The sequence below is a fragment of the Hippoglossus stenolepis genome, chromosome 18 (genome assembly GCF_022539355.2).
Source record: "Hippoglossus stenolepis isolate QCI-W04-F060 chromosome 18, HSTE1.2, whole genome shotgun sequence".
NCBI classification, from domain to species: Eukaryota; Metazoa; Chordata; class Actinopteri; order Pleuronectiformes; family Pleuronectidae; genus Hippoglossus; species Hippoglossus stenolepis.
In genome coordinates, this window is record NC_061500.1 from 12363493 (window position 1) to 12381767 (window position 18275).

The 18275-nt window shown below is 40.9% G+C and overlaps 1 protein-coding gene across 2 annotated transcripts; it reads right to left on the reverse strand.

The window, feature by feature from the left end:
• Positions 1–642: 642 nt before the first annotated feature.
• prlra (prolactin receptor a) lies at positions 643–15728 on the reverse strand. 2 transcript variants are annotated; one of them, XM_035185029.2, is made up of 9 exons: positions 15580–15728; positions 9474–9565; positions 9091–9223; positions 6931–7100; positions 5166–5332; positions 4769–4910; positions 3612–3708; positions 2959–3028; positions 643–2846 (listed from the first exon to the last, which is right to left on the reverse strand). In XM_035185029.2, exons 2-9 carry the CDS (start codon positions 9541–9543, stop codon positions 1758–1760), a joined length of 1938 nt encoding a protein of 645 aa, XP_035040920.1. In that variant the 5' UTR covers positions 9544–9565; positions 15580–15728; the 3' UTR covers positions 643–1757. The 2 variants fall into 2 exon arrangements, with proteins under 2 accessions (XP_035040920.1, XP_035040919.1); XM_035185028.2 differs by having other exon boundaries at positions 2959–3031.
• Positions 15729–18275: the final 2547 nt, after the last annotated feature.

Consider the following 18275-nt stretch of genomic DNA (forward strand, 5'->3'; position numbering starts at 1 on the left):
TCCACGACATAAAGGAGGGGGGAAGGGGGCACAGTGTATCTAACGTGTCAGCACCCGTGCAGATGATTATAAGTGGGAGTAGCTAGATATAGATGACTCGACAAAACAGATAGAATGCAAGCAGGGAGATCTCAGGTTGGCGGAGAGTGGAATCGTCACGCATACAAGAAGTAAATGTGTGTTCTTGTGATTCTAGGAAGGATCTCATGGTGTCCCTGAGCTCACTTCTGTCCCTCTGAAGAATTTGAATATTGGAGCATTTCTCCCTTTTTTTTTATTAAGCTTTACAAACCAAAGAATCTATAATAATAATTAAAGAAATAATCATTACATAAATCAAAAAACAGATCGAAAATCAAAGGAAAGTATTTATAAAGTAGTTCCGCATCATCCATCTGCAATATTAAAATATGGACACGATATTAATGACCTATACAGTTTCCCTTTTGTTGCTGAAAGAAAATAGTCCTTCTGATTTAGTTAAATTATGAATGCAGGACTTCAAACTGTATTTGAGTATTTATGTAGTATCATAATGCTACTTCCAAATACCTAATCCACCATTAGTGCAACAATGCCTCCTTTGAAAAACAAGTTTACATTGGCAGACAATTTGGTTAAAGCAACATTTCTGACCAATTCTCAGCTCTTGTCATTTATTTATCAAAACAGAAACAATAATACACAACTGATTCAAGCTATGCATTCACAAAGATTCACTTCATTAGGCATTAGTGACTTAATTTACTTTCTGTGGTCATTCATAGTTTTTGTATGTTAAAAATGTTTCAATTTTTGGTTTAAAAGCCTTGAATGACAGTGGCTGTCTGTGTCAGAGGGTATTGTCAATCACGTTTTTGCCTCATTATTAATTATTAAAACCAGGTAATGATAACAAGCATGTACATATCAATATAGTACTTTGGAACCATATAGAAACACCCCAAAAAAAAAATCACATTTGTACATTTATTACAAGCATGATTTTTTACGACGGGTTCTCCAAAAACCATCGAAGTTAAGTTTCAGATTGCATTTTGTGATCAGGTGATTGACTGTTTGTAAAGCGATACATAAAAACATATTTGTGCAAAAATTTAAAAATGGCCATACACAGCATTTTATCACTGTTAAACAGAGACGAAGTCACTTAAGGTTCGCGTTGCACAATGCCGAGCAATTACACTATTACACTATTTTCCAAAAAATACTTTTTTCAAATTTACCAGTCAAACAGCAGTGCAAGCAGTAATAAATGTACTGTACACAAAACAGTCTTAGGATGAAAAATACACCAATACATTCCCACTTTCTCAGTTTTCTTCTTGAAATATATCTCTCTATATACAGTTTCTGTGTGGTCTCCAGCCAACAGCTTTGAGTTCGACACGGAGAAATTTGCACAGGGAAAGGGACAAAAAACGAAAAATAAATGCAATTGATGTTTGAGCTTCCTGTACTCTTGATTTTACACAAATAAATTAATCACAATGACAGCATGTAGTACCAGACATCTTATACAATCAATCATAAATATTTACTTTATAACTTTAAAGTTAAATTATGATTATTATTCACATCATTCAATCAAATTATTTTAGTTCTTTATCATGTATCAACTGTCTCTTAAATTAGATTTATGATAAATGGAAGAATAGTGTTGGTGTAACTGTTAATGTTTTTGCTCTTTTTGTCTGTGTTCCACCTTAAAACAGGTCTCACAATGTTCCAGACCTGCCTGTTGGGCTTCTGAGCACCTAGTAAGTAGTAAATATGGTGGCAGTGTCAACATAGCCACTCACTGCCAGGGTAGTGTCATCCCGGACTGGCGTGCCAGTGTGAATGCAGGCTGCAGGCTTCTGGTTGACGATGGATGACGGGAGGCAGCTCTCCGTCGCTCCATTCATCTCCTGGTCCTCACAAGGGCACCTCTCCGCCTCGTGTCCCGCCACCTCTCTCTGGAGAAGCAGCACGTTGTCACCGTTCACCCCCTTCACTTTGCTGTAGTCCTCCTCCTGGCGCGGCCGGGGGCAGCCGGCGCCACAGTCCGACATGACAGGCTGCAGGAGCACCATGTCCTCCTCATTGACCCTCTGGACTTCGACATACTCGGTGGGCCGGAGAGCAAGCGGCTGCAGAGCAAGCGGCTGCAGAGCAAGCGGCTGCAGACCAACGGGCGCTTGTTTGCGGCCGACGTTGGAGATGTTGACCTCGCTGTGGGCCTGGAGTTGCCAGAGGGCCTGTGTCTGGGGATGGAGTGAGTGATGTTTCTTGTCCCAGTAGCTTGGTCCTAGAGCCTCCTTATTGTTGCCATGGCCAGGCTGGGTGAGGTAGGAGGACGAGGAGCTTGGGGGGAACAGGCTGTCGGAGAGGCAGTGCTGTTTCGCCGTCTCAAGCAAGCTCATTTGGTTCAGTGAGCTGTACTGAGGCAGAGGCGAAAACACAGAAGGCCAGGTCTTCACCCGTCCACTGGACATGTCGGGGCTAACGATATCATCATGAGAATAGGTCAACGCACCCTCATTCCATTTTTTCTGGTGCCTCTGAGCCTCCATCGGACTTTTCTCCTGATCTGTTCGCCTCCCTTCCTCTTTTAACCTTCCGCACTTATCCATCAGCAGAGTGTGGCTGTCACAGCTGCCCCGGCCGGAGTCGTTGTCGTACGTGGAGCCCCCGGATTTGAGGCAGTTATTGTGCAGATCCTTGCTTTCCTCCAGCATCAGCTCCTGCTCCTCGGGGATGTACACCTCTAAGTACTCCACCAGAAAATCCTCACAGTTGGACAACGTGGTCGGGGGAAAATCAGACACCACCAGTGCACTGAAGATCTCCTCAGACTTGCCACTCTGCACACAAAGCAGGATTACACTGAAGTCATTTTTCTTATTCAAACATCATCATTTGGGTCGCATCATTGTTGAACGCAACGAAACATTGATCAGTGTGTTGCAGCTTTACCTTTAGAAGTTGTTTATCAAATCCTTTGATTTTAGGACCAGGGACAGGTGGCAGAATGCAATGCTTCAGACTTCTCACAAAACAAACAAAACAAAATAATAAACACGATTATTGTGAGGGCTTGAGAGCAGCAGAAGAAGAATCATTATAAATTATAAAATTATGATTCAAAATAATGCTGTATTTTATATTGAGTGTATCAACAAAAGGTTTTGTTGGCATTAATGAGAAATAAATGCAGATAGCAATAATTGTCTAAATTAGAAAGCATTAGAATTTAACACTTTCTCAACAAAGCAAATTCACAATTTTGTAAAAATTATAAAATGTTAATAATGTATTTTTGTGCTTATCACAACAAAGAAATTATTGTTATTCATCAAATAAAGTAAATAAATATTTATATATGAATAATGTGGTTAAAAAGTAATATGCTCATAACAAAGGAGCACCTTTCATCTTTACGTCATGGGATTGTTAAAAAACTTGTTTGAAATCTTAAAATAATCCAATATTGAAGCAGTGAACTTAAAAATAAAGAGCCTTAACCACAGCTGTAGTGGTCGTCTGTAGCATATAACACATACATTAATATTGTAGTAAACAACATTCCACCAAACATATTGCATAAGGAATTCATGATCCCTTTTTACCTGTGGCTGTTCATGTGTAACAACCACGCGAGGATGAGGAAGATGAAGGCACAAAAGACCGTGATGAGGATCCACGTTGACTTCTCCCGATGGAAATCTGTAAAGTAACATAATAACATAAGTGCTACAGCATAACATACAACCTTGTGCAATCTCATGGTGGTGATTACTATTATAGGATGTTAAAGGAGTTTAATTCATAGGAGCATCTTTTGTCATTCTCATGGCTTGATAAGGGAATAGTATCATTGAAATTGATACCACTCTCAAACCTGTCTGTTAACATGAGGCTTGATTTCAGATAAGGTAAGCAGGGGCGTTGCAACAGTTTTGGGAAAGCTGACAATTGTCTGGGACGGCAACAGCAACGATCATTTTGTGAGGACCCTGACAAGCTTCTTAATTTGAAAGGTTTTGTTGAAGACTAGAACGTCTAAATGTGTGTGTATGATGTGTCTAGGATGCTGTAGGGGGTTTGCACCAAAACTATACTACATTGCTATTATATATGTGTATACACAGTATGCGATGTGCATGGTTTGGTATAATATGTTTCTTCGAATGGGTTGGTTTGGTTTGGTGCAAACCCCCCCCCATGAGTTATTTTTCCCGGGGCCCCCAGAGTCCCTTGTAACACCCCTGATGATTAGCTTAGTTAAAACTGGACACAGGAGATGAGCATGCCAGGTGAAAAATGTTTTGTTGCCAGCGCACTGCACAACCAAGAGTTGCAGCTGTTTTGACCACATTGCCGCTCTCTCTGGAGGATTTCAGGGGCCTTGGGAATACTAAACTGCCCAACAACAGTGCAACCAGGAAGAAGTGTGCATTACCCTCAACGCTCCAGTGGTTCAAGAGTGGATGAGTGCAATGCATTTGTTTCAGTGTGAAAATGGCCCATTATAGTAAAGGAGTGAACTCCATGAAATACTACTTCTAACCATGACACTGTTTGACACATGAAAACAACCACTATGAAACCACAACATCCTATGTTTGAATTTTTGTGGTTTACATGGATTAAACAAATGAGATATGAGATATGATATCGATGATCTCATCAAGTGACATAGCCCATTTCCTATAATGTTCAACTTCTTCTTCAATACATACATTATATCTTACTGGTAAATGTTATAGTGCATGTGATGTCTTACAGTCGGGAACTTTGACGTCGAAGGTGGAACTCCATTCACTCCAAAAACCGTGATCGGGCTTACAGCGCACCTGGACGTGGTACGTACCACCTGACCGCAGACTGAAAATATTAAACATCTTCTGTTGTCCTGCAAGGTGCATCTGGAAATACAATACGACACAAATCACACCTCCAGTCAGTCCTTCAAGCTCTCATTGTAAATGTATGGTACACCAAATACGATTTTATGAGGAATTTAATCAAAACTGGGCAAAATTGACCACCCTGTCAATACACAGATCAAAGGTCAGAAGCCATAGTTAACTGCAGTGCAGTGCCCACTAACAGGTGGCTTGACCTAAGATGTCATTTTTGAAAACATTTGAACTCCCTCGGGCGAGTAACGAGCTGCGTACCTCCCACTCATCTTCTCCATCCAACCTGATGCGGAGCTCGTAGATCAGAGTGATCCAGCCGGAGCGGGTGTCGGCCTTGTGTGGCGGTTCCCATGACACCCGGAGGAAGGGCCAGCCCTTGTCCTCCAACACAGTCACCGCTACCTTCTCTGGAGGATTAGGCTTGACTGAAAAGGGAGAGAGAAAGTTTGAACGAGACTTTTTAAGGGATAATGTTTGACACAAAACTCAATAGTGACGGTGTAAGGCCACAGGTGGAACCCATAGACTGTATATAAAGATGGACGACTTCCACCCACTATCCAGAAATTCAGCCAAAATATCCGGGATTCAATTGCTGCGAATGCATGCGCTTGACCAATCATGAGTCAGTGTCAATCTGTCAATCATGATATGTTACCCTGTTTTTATAATCAAAACCAAAGTTATTGGAAAAATCCACACTTCAATAAACATCAGTGGAATAAAATCTACCTAAAATGTCAGAAGCCATATTGGAGAAAAATGTATTTCAAATGTACTTTGACTTTTTAGTTTGGTCCATGTCCCATCCACTATCATGTAGGAGACGGGCTTTATGACCTACACTGCAACCGGCCACAAGATGGCGATCAAGACACTTTCGCTTTCGGGGAGCAGTCATGTCATCCATCTTCATATACAGTCTATTGTTAAACCACTTTGTTTCCAGTTTGTGTCTTTGTCTCTTTCTCTGTGTAAAAGTAAACCAACGCACACCTCCAGTGACTAAACTGTGTCACTGCAGGGGAGACTTTCCAAAACGTGTTGACACTTGTGGGACGACATGGTCGAGATTAATGTTAATATCTGATCTTGTTTATCTTCTTGGAGACACATAGTTGACAAATTGTGAGGACAAGGGTTAACGCATTTTGCTTAGGACTGATAATCTTATCAGGTCAGAGCAACCACGAGCAACAAAGGGAAGTTGCAGATTAGCAGCTTTAAGGACAGGTCTTTTAGTTCTATGACTTTATATTTGTTTGTTTTTTACATTTCATGAACCAAACAACATGTATTTGTACTTTACAACATGACAGCATGGGACTAATTCCATTCCTCATACAATATTTACATATCGTTGCATAATATGAAGTAGGTCTACACAGTATTTATATTTAATCAGTCACTAAATAAAAGAGAAACAACGGGATTATTCTTCATTTTTCTTGTCAACAAATTCCATGAAAAGGCTAAAAACCTTTACTTAGTCTGTGTGTCTGCTGCTCTCATCCCCATTTCCTATTTCTACCTAATTTGAAAATGGGACACGAAGACATTGAAATAGAAAAAGGAAAAGCAATTTCCAAAAACAGATGGGCACTGTAGATTTTGAAAATGTAATTTGTGGGGGGTCTATTTTCAGCCATGGATTAATACGTATTTGGAGCTCCACTGAGTATCTTTGGCAGCATGATGGCGTATGTGTGTTGGACTTAAAATAAACAGCAGTGTCCGTGTTGATTGTAATGAAGGAAGGCGCCAGTCAGCTGTGGCCATGTCACGTGTTGATAGGGTTTGGCGTGGAGAAATCAATCAATGCATGTTATACTTATCCTTTAAATCACCCGCTTATCTTAAACTTCATTTCATTATAGCCACCCATTTGTCGGAAGTTTCACAAAGTAGCTTCTCATTTTAAATCTTTGGCATAAAAAAAACACGCTTTTAATCCTCAAGTGAAAATTTTGTCTCCAAAGAACGCAGACAACAAACACGAAACAAGCGGCACACGTTCCCTCACCGATGTAGACCACATCTATGTCCACGGGGTCGGAGAAGGTACTGCCGTGCGCGTTGGTGGCCACCACAGTGATGTTGTAGTTGACCCAGATGGACGTGTCGTTCTTGTTGAAGAAGCAGGAGTTCTCCCCGGCCGTGTGGTAGTCGGGACACTCGTACACTGTATCGGAGCTGCAAGAGACGCAGGGGAATGGCATGTAATGTAATCACATGCGTTGCTGCATTTCCAGAGAACAGCATGTATTCCTCATGCTACAATTCCTGAAACTTGTATGTGTGTGTGTGTGTGTGTGTAGGACAATATAAGACAAAAATGGAAGAAAACGTTCTGAGCCACAAAGAGTGGACAGCTACCGTAGCTACTACACTTGAATATTAAGATTAGATAAGATAAGATTTATATTTAGTAAAAAACTGTCCTGTTATGCCTGTGTCTTGTCTTACATTGTATTTTTTCTTGCCTCCTACACAACTGTCTTTACTGCACTTTTGCTTCTTCTGCTTTGCTTCTACAGATGTTCTACTTTCGAGAAGTCAATGAAAACATCTGACGTGGGGTATGAGCACTTGACCACCGCTTCAGGCACTTGGGTTCAAATCCCAGTAGGCGCTTTAATGAATGCCTCTAGAACAAACGGGAGCATGCCGTTGACATAGTAGCAGCGACTGTTGCTGATTGGTCGGAGGAGCTGTTCAGCAGCAGTATACATTTACCAAAAGGTTAAGCCCCTTGCTGTGATGCAAAAACAGACTATAACCTCCCTAGGCTGATGGCAGGGGTAAAATAAATTATTATTATTGTAAAAAATCATTACTAGAAATATTGGCAATGGCTTTATTTCAAAGAAAATGGAGGAATAATAACAGCTCCCACACATACTTTAACTCATGTAATGTATCCTGTTGAACAGCACTTTAATGTTAAGAATTTATATAGTTAGACATTAAAGCGACAGATTTAAAATCTCTGAGATCTTTGATAGTCTTTTCAGAGCAGTGGGTTCTACAGGAGAGTAGAGTCTGTTATTATTGGCTGCATTAATTGAAAAGAATTACTCACAAAATATTATCCATCTAAATAATCATTTATGCAAACCTCAAATATATTTAAATAACCACTCCATAGCGAGGTCACAGATTTGCTGTCATTCACGCAGGCTCCAGTGTGATTGAATTATGATTCAAACTTCTGCACCTTCTCCATAGCTGCTGGATATCAAAAGCCAAAGATTTCTCCATCCTGACATTTCATACATAACACTTGATCATAACAGTAATGGAACGGAAAACGTCCCCTCCTTCTGTGTCAACGCCCTATGAGCCCCACACGGTTTTCAAATCCAAAGCCAAGGGAACAACCGGTGCCACATAACTCTCTGCAATCTTTATCCTCTTACAACCGTCTGCTGCCCTCAGTGCTGCACGACACCAGGTAGGCTGCTAACAGACAAGTGTGCTGACACAGAAGCTGTGTCTCAGTTTAGGGGCTGCATCCTTTGGAGGCTGCATTTGCGACAGCACAGTCCCATTTCAAAGGCTCCTCCTTCAAAGGTGGCCGACAAATGCGTCTTTCCAGCCTCGAGAAACGAAGGCTGAAACGGGTGGACCCTTCCCGGCCCCAACCTATCCCATGATTCATTACCCTTCATTGACGAATTGTTTTCCAAAGAGGTAATGGTGGCAGCCAGCAACAAGACGTGATGCACAAACATTACATTTCAACGTCAGCTACCGGTACAGATGTTTAAAAAGCCCCAAGGGGCATTACAACTTTCTTGTTGTGTCCAACATCAGCTCTGTTGCTATAACAGCAACAAGAGCGGGACAAGCTGGTGACACTGATCACGGAAATCCTCTGAACAGACCGACGGATCAGCCTTTGCAGTGTACATGGCCAATAAAGGAGGCGGTCTTCGTGGGCTGGGTAGACCGCGCCCTCTGAAGGGTGTAGCCCCTGAATTAAGACACAGCTAAAGAATGTGAAGATAACCAGTGTCGGCCATACTGGTTCTACGCTCTGATCTGCCTCTGATATATATATTAAGATAAGTAACAAACCAGCTGCTCATCCATAAACCTCACTGATGAACATACAGGTGACTGCTGACAATCCATCCATGTCACTTATTCTACAGTGAATGTGCTTCTGCATGAAACTCACTTCTCTTTGCGATAGTACAGGGCGTAGGTGGTGGGCAGCCCCCGGTCAGATCCTGGCTCCCACCAGCAGGTGAAGGTCTCTTTTTCAGGAGAACGACATCTGGTCAGAGCAGGTTTCTCCGGAGGGCTGATGCCTAAGGAATGTGTAAGAGGAGGAAATTAAACTAAATACAAGGTTACACACATAACAAGGTGTATTTCATAACAAAGATAGAGAACTTATGCAGTCGCAGACAGATTCAATTTTGATATGAAATGTGCAAGATGTGTAATAAACCACAAAAATATCCAACAATGTTACTCATCATCTTTTGATTGGGCAGCTCTGGTTCCTGTACCAACAACCACACACCTCCTTACTCAGGAAGATACTGAGACACTTACTTGTTCCCTGTGCGTGCGGCGTGAAGAACAGCAGCAACAACATCAGGGCCGCTCCCGAGACGTTCTTCATCGTGGCACCACAAAAACCTTGGCTGTTGGATGGGAAACAAAACAAAGACAGGTGGACAGGTGAACTGTCAGCTCAAGCCACATGATCCACAGTGTTTGCAGCAGAGGTTCAGGTCCTGTGTTCAGTCACAACATGGTTGCAGGAAAAATGAAAACTGCCTGGTGCAGCAGTGATGTTTTCTCACTGTCTGACACCCTGTCTGACACTGAAGTCATACGTTCGACTAGAATGGTGCTCACCAGAGTGCAAACCTCAACAGTCCCCTTATGAAACATTTCAATTCACTAGATATAGATTTTTATTTGGAAAAAAAAAAATGGTACCACACCAAAATGTAATGGGATCGTACTTGGGTGATGCTCCAACCCTTCACAACATTTCTAACAAATCAGTTGAGCAGGTTTGGCGTAATCCTGCTAATCAACAATAAACGCAGATAAATATTTTTATAAAACATTTTTACCTCCTTGGCAGAGGTGATAACAAAATAAAGAGGAGCAAAAAACATGAACTACAATGACACTCAGTAGAGCACATTCCTCTTCAAACAGTCCCAGTAGATGTTAATCAGGCTGCACCAAATTTCTCACACTATCAGTTCCCTAAATATATTTCTTTCATCAAGATCCATGAATTATTTCCTGAGAAATCAATCAAAAATGCCAATGTTAAAGAAAGTGAAACCAAAAAAATCCTATATACACCCTGTGATCTGGATCCGCACCAAAATGTAGTGGATTCCTCCCTGACCCATACAGCATCCTCCCACCAAGCTTTGTGGAATCTGTCGAGTATTTTTTGCGTAATCCTGCTAACTAACAAACTAACAAACAAACAAACGAACAAACAAACAAAGGGACTGGGTGAAAATATAACCTCCTTGGCAGAGGTAACGAATCCTGTCATTTACATGCACGTGCTAAACAGTAATAATCATCATAGTAATAAAATGGCACAAAGTCTGAAAGCAGAACAGTTAAATGTGATGAACTGAAAGAAAGAACGTTTGATGTTTCACTGAGGATTAAAAAAACATCCTCTCTGTTTCAGACTACCTCTACCAGCTGGCACATGCAGCACAACTGATTGCATAATCTGAGTTAGGCCGTTTGCCTGGACAACAGAGACACATACGGCTGGTTACACCCCCTCACATGCTCTGTCACATGCTCTCTCTCTCTCTCTCTCTGTCTCTCTCTCTCTCTCTTTTCCAATCACAGATGAATTGTTGCCGTCAGTTGAGGATGTGACAGGATGTGACATATTGAAGAGAGCGAAACCTTTTGACCAGTAAAACGCTTGAGTGTGAACAAATTGATATTCTACTCTTCAAGAATGTCTAAATTAATCTTATTGTGTCCTCAAAATATCATTTATCATATAATTTCATTAAGATCCATGAATTGTTCTCTGTGAAATCAACAAAAATGCTCAAAAATATCTTGCATTGTCAAAGAATGTCAAAAATCCCAGATGTGCACCAAAATGTAATGGGTTCATCAGTAGTTAATGGGCAACTCTGCAACTCTGTGGTTGTATTTTTATTTAAGCCAGTGAGAAGTCATTATTCCCTCTGAAAAAATAATAGCTCAAAGTGACATTTTTAAACTGGGCCTAAAATATATATTTTATTTTGATTGAAAATGTGTTTTACTCTGCTTTCTGATTTTAAACTAATTTATTTTCATTGGTCTCTGTGTTGTTTAAAATGTCTCTGTACAGCACCTTGCATCAACCTCTGCCTATGAACTGTGCCTTGCCTTGTATTTACATTGTAGATTAGTAGATACTTCTACCAAGGCCCAACAGTCCCCTTAAATTCAACCAAGCTTCACCAAAGTACAAACTCCCTAAATGTGCCTGACTTTGTACATCAAGATCTATTAATTATTCCCTTGTGAAAATATCAAGAAAATTTCACATGTATCCAAAGGGAAGTGAAAAAGAATCCTGGATCTGCCCTTTTGTCCGGATCTATGTCACATCCTTCTACCAAGTCTCGTGGAAATCCGTTCAATAATTTTTGCGTAATCCTGCTGACAAACAAATATAAAAACAAACAAAGTGACAAGGGTGAGAACGTAACTTCATTGGAGGAGGCAATAACATGCTGCAAGGCTGGTCAGGGGTGTGTTGTTATACTATATCTACGCTTATACTTTATTTGAACTCATTATAAATATGTTTTGCCACATGATCATTAAAACGACACTTGCTTTCATTTTTCATTTTTAGAGTTCCTCAACATCATGAAGCCTTTCGCCGATTGACTGCAATCAACTCTTCATTTTGGTGTCTTAATTTCAGTAACGTCACCATGATCTGATAATTGGCATTAAGGTCAAGGCACTGGATTAGCTTCCTGCTGCATATAGCCATCTTACGTAATGCGTAGCCCAAACTGAATTAAGCTGCTAAGCTGGGAAAGTGCTGGCCAATAGTGCGAAGCTCTTCTCTCAAAGATAATAATGGTCTGAATGTTGCCTTTAAACTGTGCTGTGGGGTTTCCCATCAGGCAGGAGAACATCAAATGTCAAATGTACTTTTAGTTTAACATGTGAAAATGACAAACAGGGGCAGAAATCTGATTGGCCCCTGAAGCGACACTATTCTGTCAGTTGTCTTTTTTCCCCCATAAACTAGTCACCTACTAATAATACTAACACTACATATTACAATTTGTTATAAGACATTATAGTTTCTAAGCTTTTGTGTTTGAAGTGGGGACACTTTATACATTTTATAAATCTATAAAGTCTACACAGTCGTGTGTTTCAGGTTTATAATAATGTACTTTTTAGTGCAAATAAAGTAAGCTAATGATGCTGTTCACAAACTGGATCATAAATTATTTAAAGATTGAATGGCATTCATACATCCGCAAAGGTCCAACAGTCCCCTTAAATTCAGTCGAGCTGCACCAAACTTCACACAACTATACATATCAGTTCCCTAAATGTGAAAGCTTCATGAATTATTACACTGTAACTCGTCAATACCCTAATGCCTAAAGTGTAAACTCCCAGAAAGCAGAACAGATCTTAAGTCTTAAAATAAAATTTTGCAGAAATATAAAACTATAAAAACCAATGAGTGTAAAAAGTGTAACGAAAACGAAACAGTCAGGACAATGATACATTGTGGTTTCGACATTTAGTCCCACCGCTATTTACAAAGCACGACAGAAATGTGTGTCATGGTTCTCGCAGCTCTTGAAGCGTCAAATCGGCCAAATCAGAAATTACAAATACTATACATTACGATTCCTAAATTTGACCATGAACTGTTGTACAGTTTGGATGAAAGACAGCGTGTGACAGCTAGCATTTAATCACTGGTTGCAGAGAAACACCTTGACTTGAACTCCTTCTCACACTAGAACAGACTAAACCCACTAAAGGAAAATAAAAACCGGTTTGCTCACCAGCATTAGAGCCTTTCTAGGAAAATGTTTGAATAGGGGAAATCAACAGGCAACAATGCCCTGAACTTTCAATTAAAATTTCATGACAACGAAACTGCAACCATAAACACACGATTTTCATGACCTGTTGCATTTTTGTATTCTGTTTAATACATTTAAAATAGCAGCAAAACCTAAGCATTGATTGAAAACCTGAAGGTTTTCTAATTCAATGTTTGGCAATGAACATTATTAATTCTAGTGGCTTCTAGTGTAGACTTTTCTTTACTTTATTCAATACTAAATAAAACCCCAATATGAAAAAAGGGATATGTAGGATTAATATGTGTACACTGTAGCAGATGATATAAGATATAAGCTTAACACAAATTCACATATTCAGGTGTAGTTCTCTGACATATCTGTTTAAAAATAAGATTTTGTGTGTGTGGGCGAGGCTCAAGATATAACTGAGAGCTACTGAGAGGGTTCAAAATGCACAGAAACCTAATTCAAAATGGATCTATGTGACAAAAACTCTGCTCAGACACCAACAATGTGCTGTGTGAATAGACAGCCTACAAGTAATAAAAGTGCATTTACGACAAGAATAAAATTGTCATCGCACCTTTCACATGCGAGCATCAACCAATTTATAGCTCCTGCCATCAGCTACTTGCAGTAAACCAAACAAAGTCGTAAAAATCAACATTAACCACAGCTCATGTCCTGTTTTTGCACTGTTCAACGACAGTTATTGCAACACGCTTGTAAATGTGTTGGGTTATTGCACGTCTTGGGCAACCTACAGTAAATCTACTCACACACACAGTAGAAAGAAAAAGGACGACAGACAACGCACCCTTCGCTACCTGCAGCGATAATTTTCCCACGGATCTTGGTCCGTCAGTTAAGAAATAGGTTAGTCAGATAAGAACAATAGGATACTTGCTTTTATAGTTTGACGCTGCTGCCTATTATGGTTCTTGTGTTTAGGAGGGAGAAATAGTGTTTCTTCATTCAGATAAAGTCATTTTGAGAGCGACCCCCAATACTTTAAACGACACATGAGCCCGGTGAAGCAATAATTGCTTTTTTCTTAAAGGTAAAAATGCTGAACGTCTGATTTCGCCTATAGACTTTATATAAGGACTTAAATTAGTTGTAGCGGCCATGTGCTTCTCTGATGGTGGGCCTGATGGAATTACGACTCACCTCAAAGGCTTGGTGTCAGGTACATGAAGTGAGTAATAACCGTCATAAGGTTGAGACCAAAATTCCTTATCATGAATTACCACCACGGTGCCAACTTCATAAACCATGTTTTGCTTTAAAAAACATTTGAAACCACTCCTAGTTAGCTGTAGTTAGCATTCAATGCCCAATCAATGTGTAATAAGGTCCTGGTGCAAGACTAACAGTGGAAAAAGTCAGTAAGCTGCAGGCAGCGAACCGTTTTAATCCAGTATTGAGTTGATCAGCTTGGTGCTATAACAGCCAATGGCCTCTTTCACCTCTTCCTAGCCAGCCTAAAGGTTAAATAGATGTGCAACGGAGGAGCGGGTCACGACCAGGGAAATCCCATTATACAGCTGAGCTGACACCCCTGTGCAGCCGCATCATCATCATCCTCCCACGGTGAAGGAAATCTCCTGCCAATCTGTCAGCTGTCAACCTGGGAATGTGTGCATCTTGATGCAGTAAAAAAACAATAGGAGACTGATCACACTCACTTGTTCTGATTCTACATTATACCAAACTGTGGGAGTTATTTTATGCTATATTTTAGGATCACTGACCATGGAAACTGAATCAGAGTAAACTGTAGTTGGTATTACTTATCAGTATATATAGGACAAATGAAGTCGTCACTATGCACAAAGGTGTTGCATATTATTGGGTCTCTATCTCGAACGGTGAAATGTATAATGACCATGACTGTGTCATGGTCATTATACACACACACAGTTGTGTCTCCATGACTTCAGAGGACGTTGCATTGTCATTGATTTCCTATAAACTTACTCCAACCTTAACCATAGTTACTACTTACCTGACACTTACCCTTTCGCTAACTTTAACCTAACCTAATCTTACCTAAACCTAACCTTAAAACATGTTGTCACCTCCATATTTAATAGTTTACGTTATGGAGGGCTTGCTTTTTGTCCCCACAATGTGACTGTTCAAACAGATTTACAGAATCAGAAAGTGAAGTCCAGTCAAATAATTTCCTCAATTTCCCAAAAGTGTCCTCACTCACAATGTACAGCCACACACACACGCGCACGCCACACACGCACGCACACACGCACACACGCACACACACACACACACACACACACACACACACACACACACACACACACACACACACACACACACACACACACACACACACACACACACACAAACAATATAATGAATTAGATACATCTTCACCCTCAGGGCAGCTCCTACAAACAATTAACAGATTTGACTCCACAGATCAACATTTACTTCGCCTAAAGTTTGTTGTGAAGTTTATAGAACCATGAAGCCTCAGATCAACCTCACAGCCTCGATCAGTGACTACAATCATTGAGACCATCTTTCTCTGTGTGTGTGTGTGTGTGTGTGTCTGTGAAACTTACTGACAGGAGTGCGTCTCTCCCTCCGTGCCTCAGCCAGCGGAGTTACCGACTTGTGTAACTGGTTTACCGGGATGACAGGAGACGAGTGCGTGCACATAGCCGGTCAACTGAGCCCCGCAGCAGCAGCCAGTGAACAAACCGAGCATCCCCTCTCTCCTCTATATCCCCGATCCATCCCTGAGAGGGGCGGGGCAGAGCAGCCCGGCCTCCGCGTATAAACCCCGCCCCCCTCCCCCCGATCATCCCACACAAACTACATCCTCAAATACTGAAAACAAACTGGAGCATTGTGAGCTTTAAAGTTGCCTGATGTAACATGATGTCAATGTAGATTATACAGTTTAACAGGCTGCTTCTTCTCATTATATCTGTGTGGTGCTGTTTCCTCCTTGTAAAAAGGAAATTCTTGAGCCATTAAACAGAATATATTGGTCTTATAATAGAGGGAAGGTTGTGCTACACATAATATTTAGAGGATGATGAATGGACTTAACAAAATTATATTTTTACGACAATAGAAACTGAATATGTTGTGGAAAACTATGCAAGTGCATGAGAGAGAGCGCGATAAAGTGATGGTCGGCAGCCCACTTTTAAAATTAAATCACGTAGCCTATATCAGTTTTACATTATCAGGAATGTTATGAAATGTCCTGGTCGCCGACCACCACTAACATAGATTTAACCAGGGCCTATGTCCTGGCTGTGATTTTATTAATTTTAGGTGTATAAACTGTGCGATCCTAGTTTTCTCCGCAAAACAATAAAAGCCACCTCTCCTCAGGACAGCACATGGCACTTGTTTGCTGCTACCCTAGTGACTTGTCTTCACTCTGCGTGTGAACAAATATTGTAAAACACGCTGTGACCTTAAGAACACCGTGACCTGCTGAAACAGTGATCCTTTCACAGGTTCCTCTTACTGGGAGCTGTAAACATAGTCATGTATCCCAGTATGTGACATCCCCTCTTTCTCCCTCCCCAGCCCTCCCTGCACTGTCTGCCCCTGACACACTGTCTACCCCTGACACTTAATGTGTAGCCCATGGCCAAGGATATATCATATCATCCTCCGAAAGGAGGGTGCAGACATAATTGACAACTTTTATAACACAATGTACAGGGGTTTATCAATAAGGTATATTTAGCTGTGGCACCAAGCTAAGAGGGCGCCCCTGAGAATGGTTGATTCTTCAGTCCATAGCAAGGAAACATTTTTGAGAACCCCCTTAAATCCGATGATTGGCTTTGTACAGGAGACTGCAACGACACCAGAGTCTAACGAAGGCCCATGCCACTAGCTATCTGGTGTTTTTTTGCACTTAAACGTTACAATTTTATTGTGTATGCATGTGATGTGGTTTGGTTCGATGTAGGGCCTCCAAGATCCCTTTTGCCTTGGGCCTCCAAAGTCTATTCGAATACTCCTGATAGCGTAACTTTAAAAGTGATGTTCCCCCCTGGAATTCATTTTCATGTCTGGGCCGCATGAAGAGCAACTCTATAAAAAACATGGGCTCAGCATGTCGGCGAAAGATCAGGATCTCAGCTGTTGGAAATTCACAAAGGTGAATACATTTCAAAGCATCATTTCCTGGGACACCCACACAGGATACAGAGGAACAGATTCTTCCACGGTTCCGTTTCTGTATTGTTGTATCCTAAGCTTAATTACCTTTTTGCTCATTGCATTCACTTTCTGTGAAGTCACATCTACAGAGATCTTACAGTGACAGAACTGTCAGAATACACTGGACATTCCTGGAGAGTGGATAGTATTATATTGAGGTCAAAATGTAAACTACCTACAGATTGTGATTTTGAAAAGAAATTCTTGAGTTATTCAATATAATATATTGTTCCTATTGAGGCAAGGTTGAGCAAACCCCTTTTCTGTGAGATGGCCTTCTTATCTGCAACATTTCAAAAGAGGATCTATGGAATTATTCTGTTTGAGTGAATGCAACAAAAAAGCCAACATATTTATCTGGATTTTTGTGAATAGTCACATTATTACCCACAAAGCCTGTAGTGTAATTTATGTCTGTGGGAGATGTTAAGAAAGCATTTAATCATTGTGTGTAAAACAAGCTTGAATGATGGCCTTGTATCAAGGCAGGCTCTGGAAATCTCTGGCCCTCCCTGTTTCAGCTCTACTTAGAGGCAATAATATTATGTAATATGGCCATCTGCTCTTCGCATTGATTTAAAAGTCCCATTATGCGACACAGTCATGGTGAAGGCCAGCGAGTGTTTGAACCAGGACACATTGATGGTTGCCCTGATTGATGGTGCTCCACAGATTTGGTGCCTTTTTGTTTTTTAAAATCAAAGTTCTCTGTTCATGATGAATGTGTTGGTGTTGGGGGGTGCGTGTGAAGTGGATGGGTCAGAGATGTTGGTATGTCAGCAGTGTGTCTGTGCCTGCAGAAGAAGTAAGTGGGACATTTGCTCTCTCTCTCTCTCTATCCCCACCCCCCCTCTCCCTCTTTCTCTTTAATCACTGGACACGTGGATATAGTGCAGGGACAAACCAGGACAGAGGGTGAGATAATCATGACTCTGTTGCGACATCTAGTGGTACAAAAGAAAAAGGTAAAAAGGTAAAAGATAAAGACAAACCTCTGATCATAAATATTTCACATTACCTGTTTTTCTGGGGATCAAGAGCTAGATAAACTCTGTGCATAGGTTCA

Bases quoted from the DNA above. Each gene is read 5' to 3' on its own strand.
- prlra (XM_035185028.2), bottom strand. From the start codon at position 9,543: ATGAAGAACGTCTCGGGAGCGGCCCTGATGTTGTTGCTGCTGTTCTTC. The intron at 3,032-3,611 runs GTAAAAAGGGAT...TTGTTTTGTGAG, and splicing joins TTACACATGAACAGCCACAG to AAGTCTGAAGCATTGCATTC. The intron at 2,847-2,958 runs GTAAAGCTGCAA...CTTTGTGTGCAG, and splicing joins TTGATAAACAACTTCTAAAG to AGTGGCAAGTCTGAGGAGAT.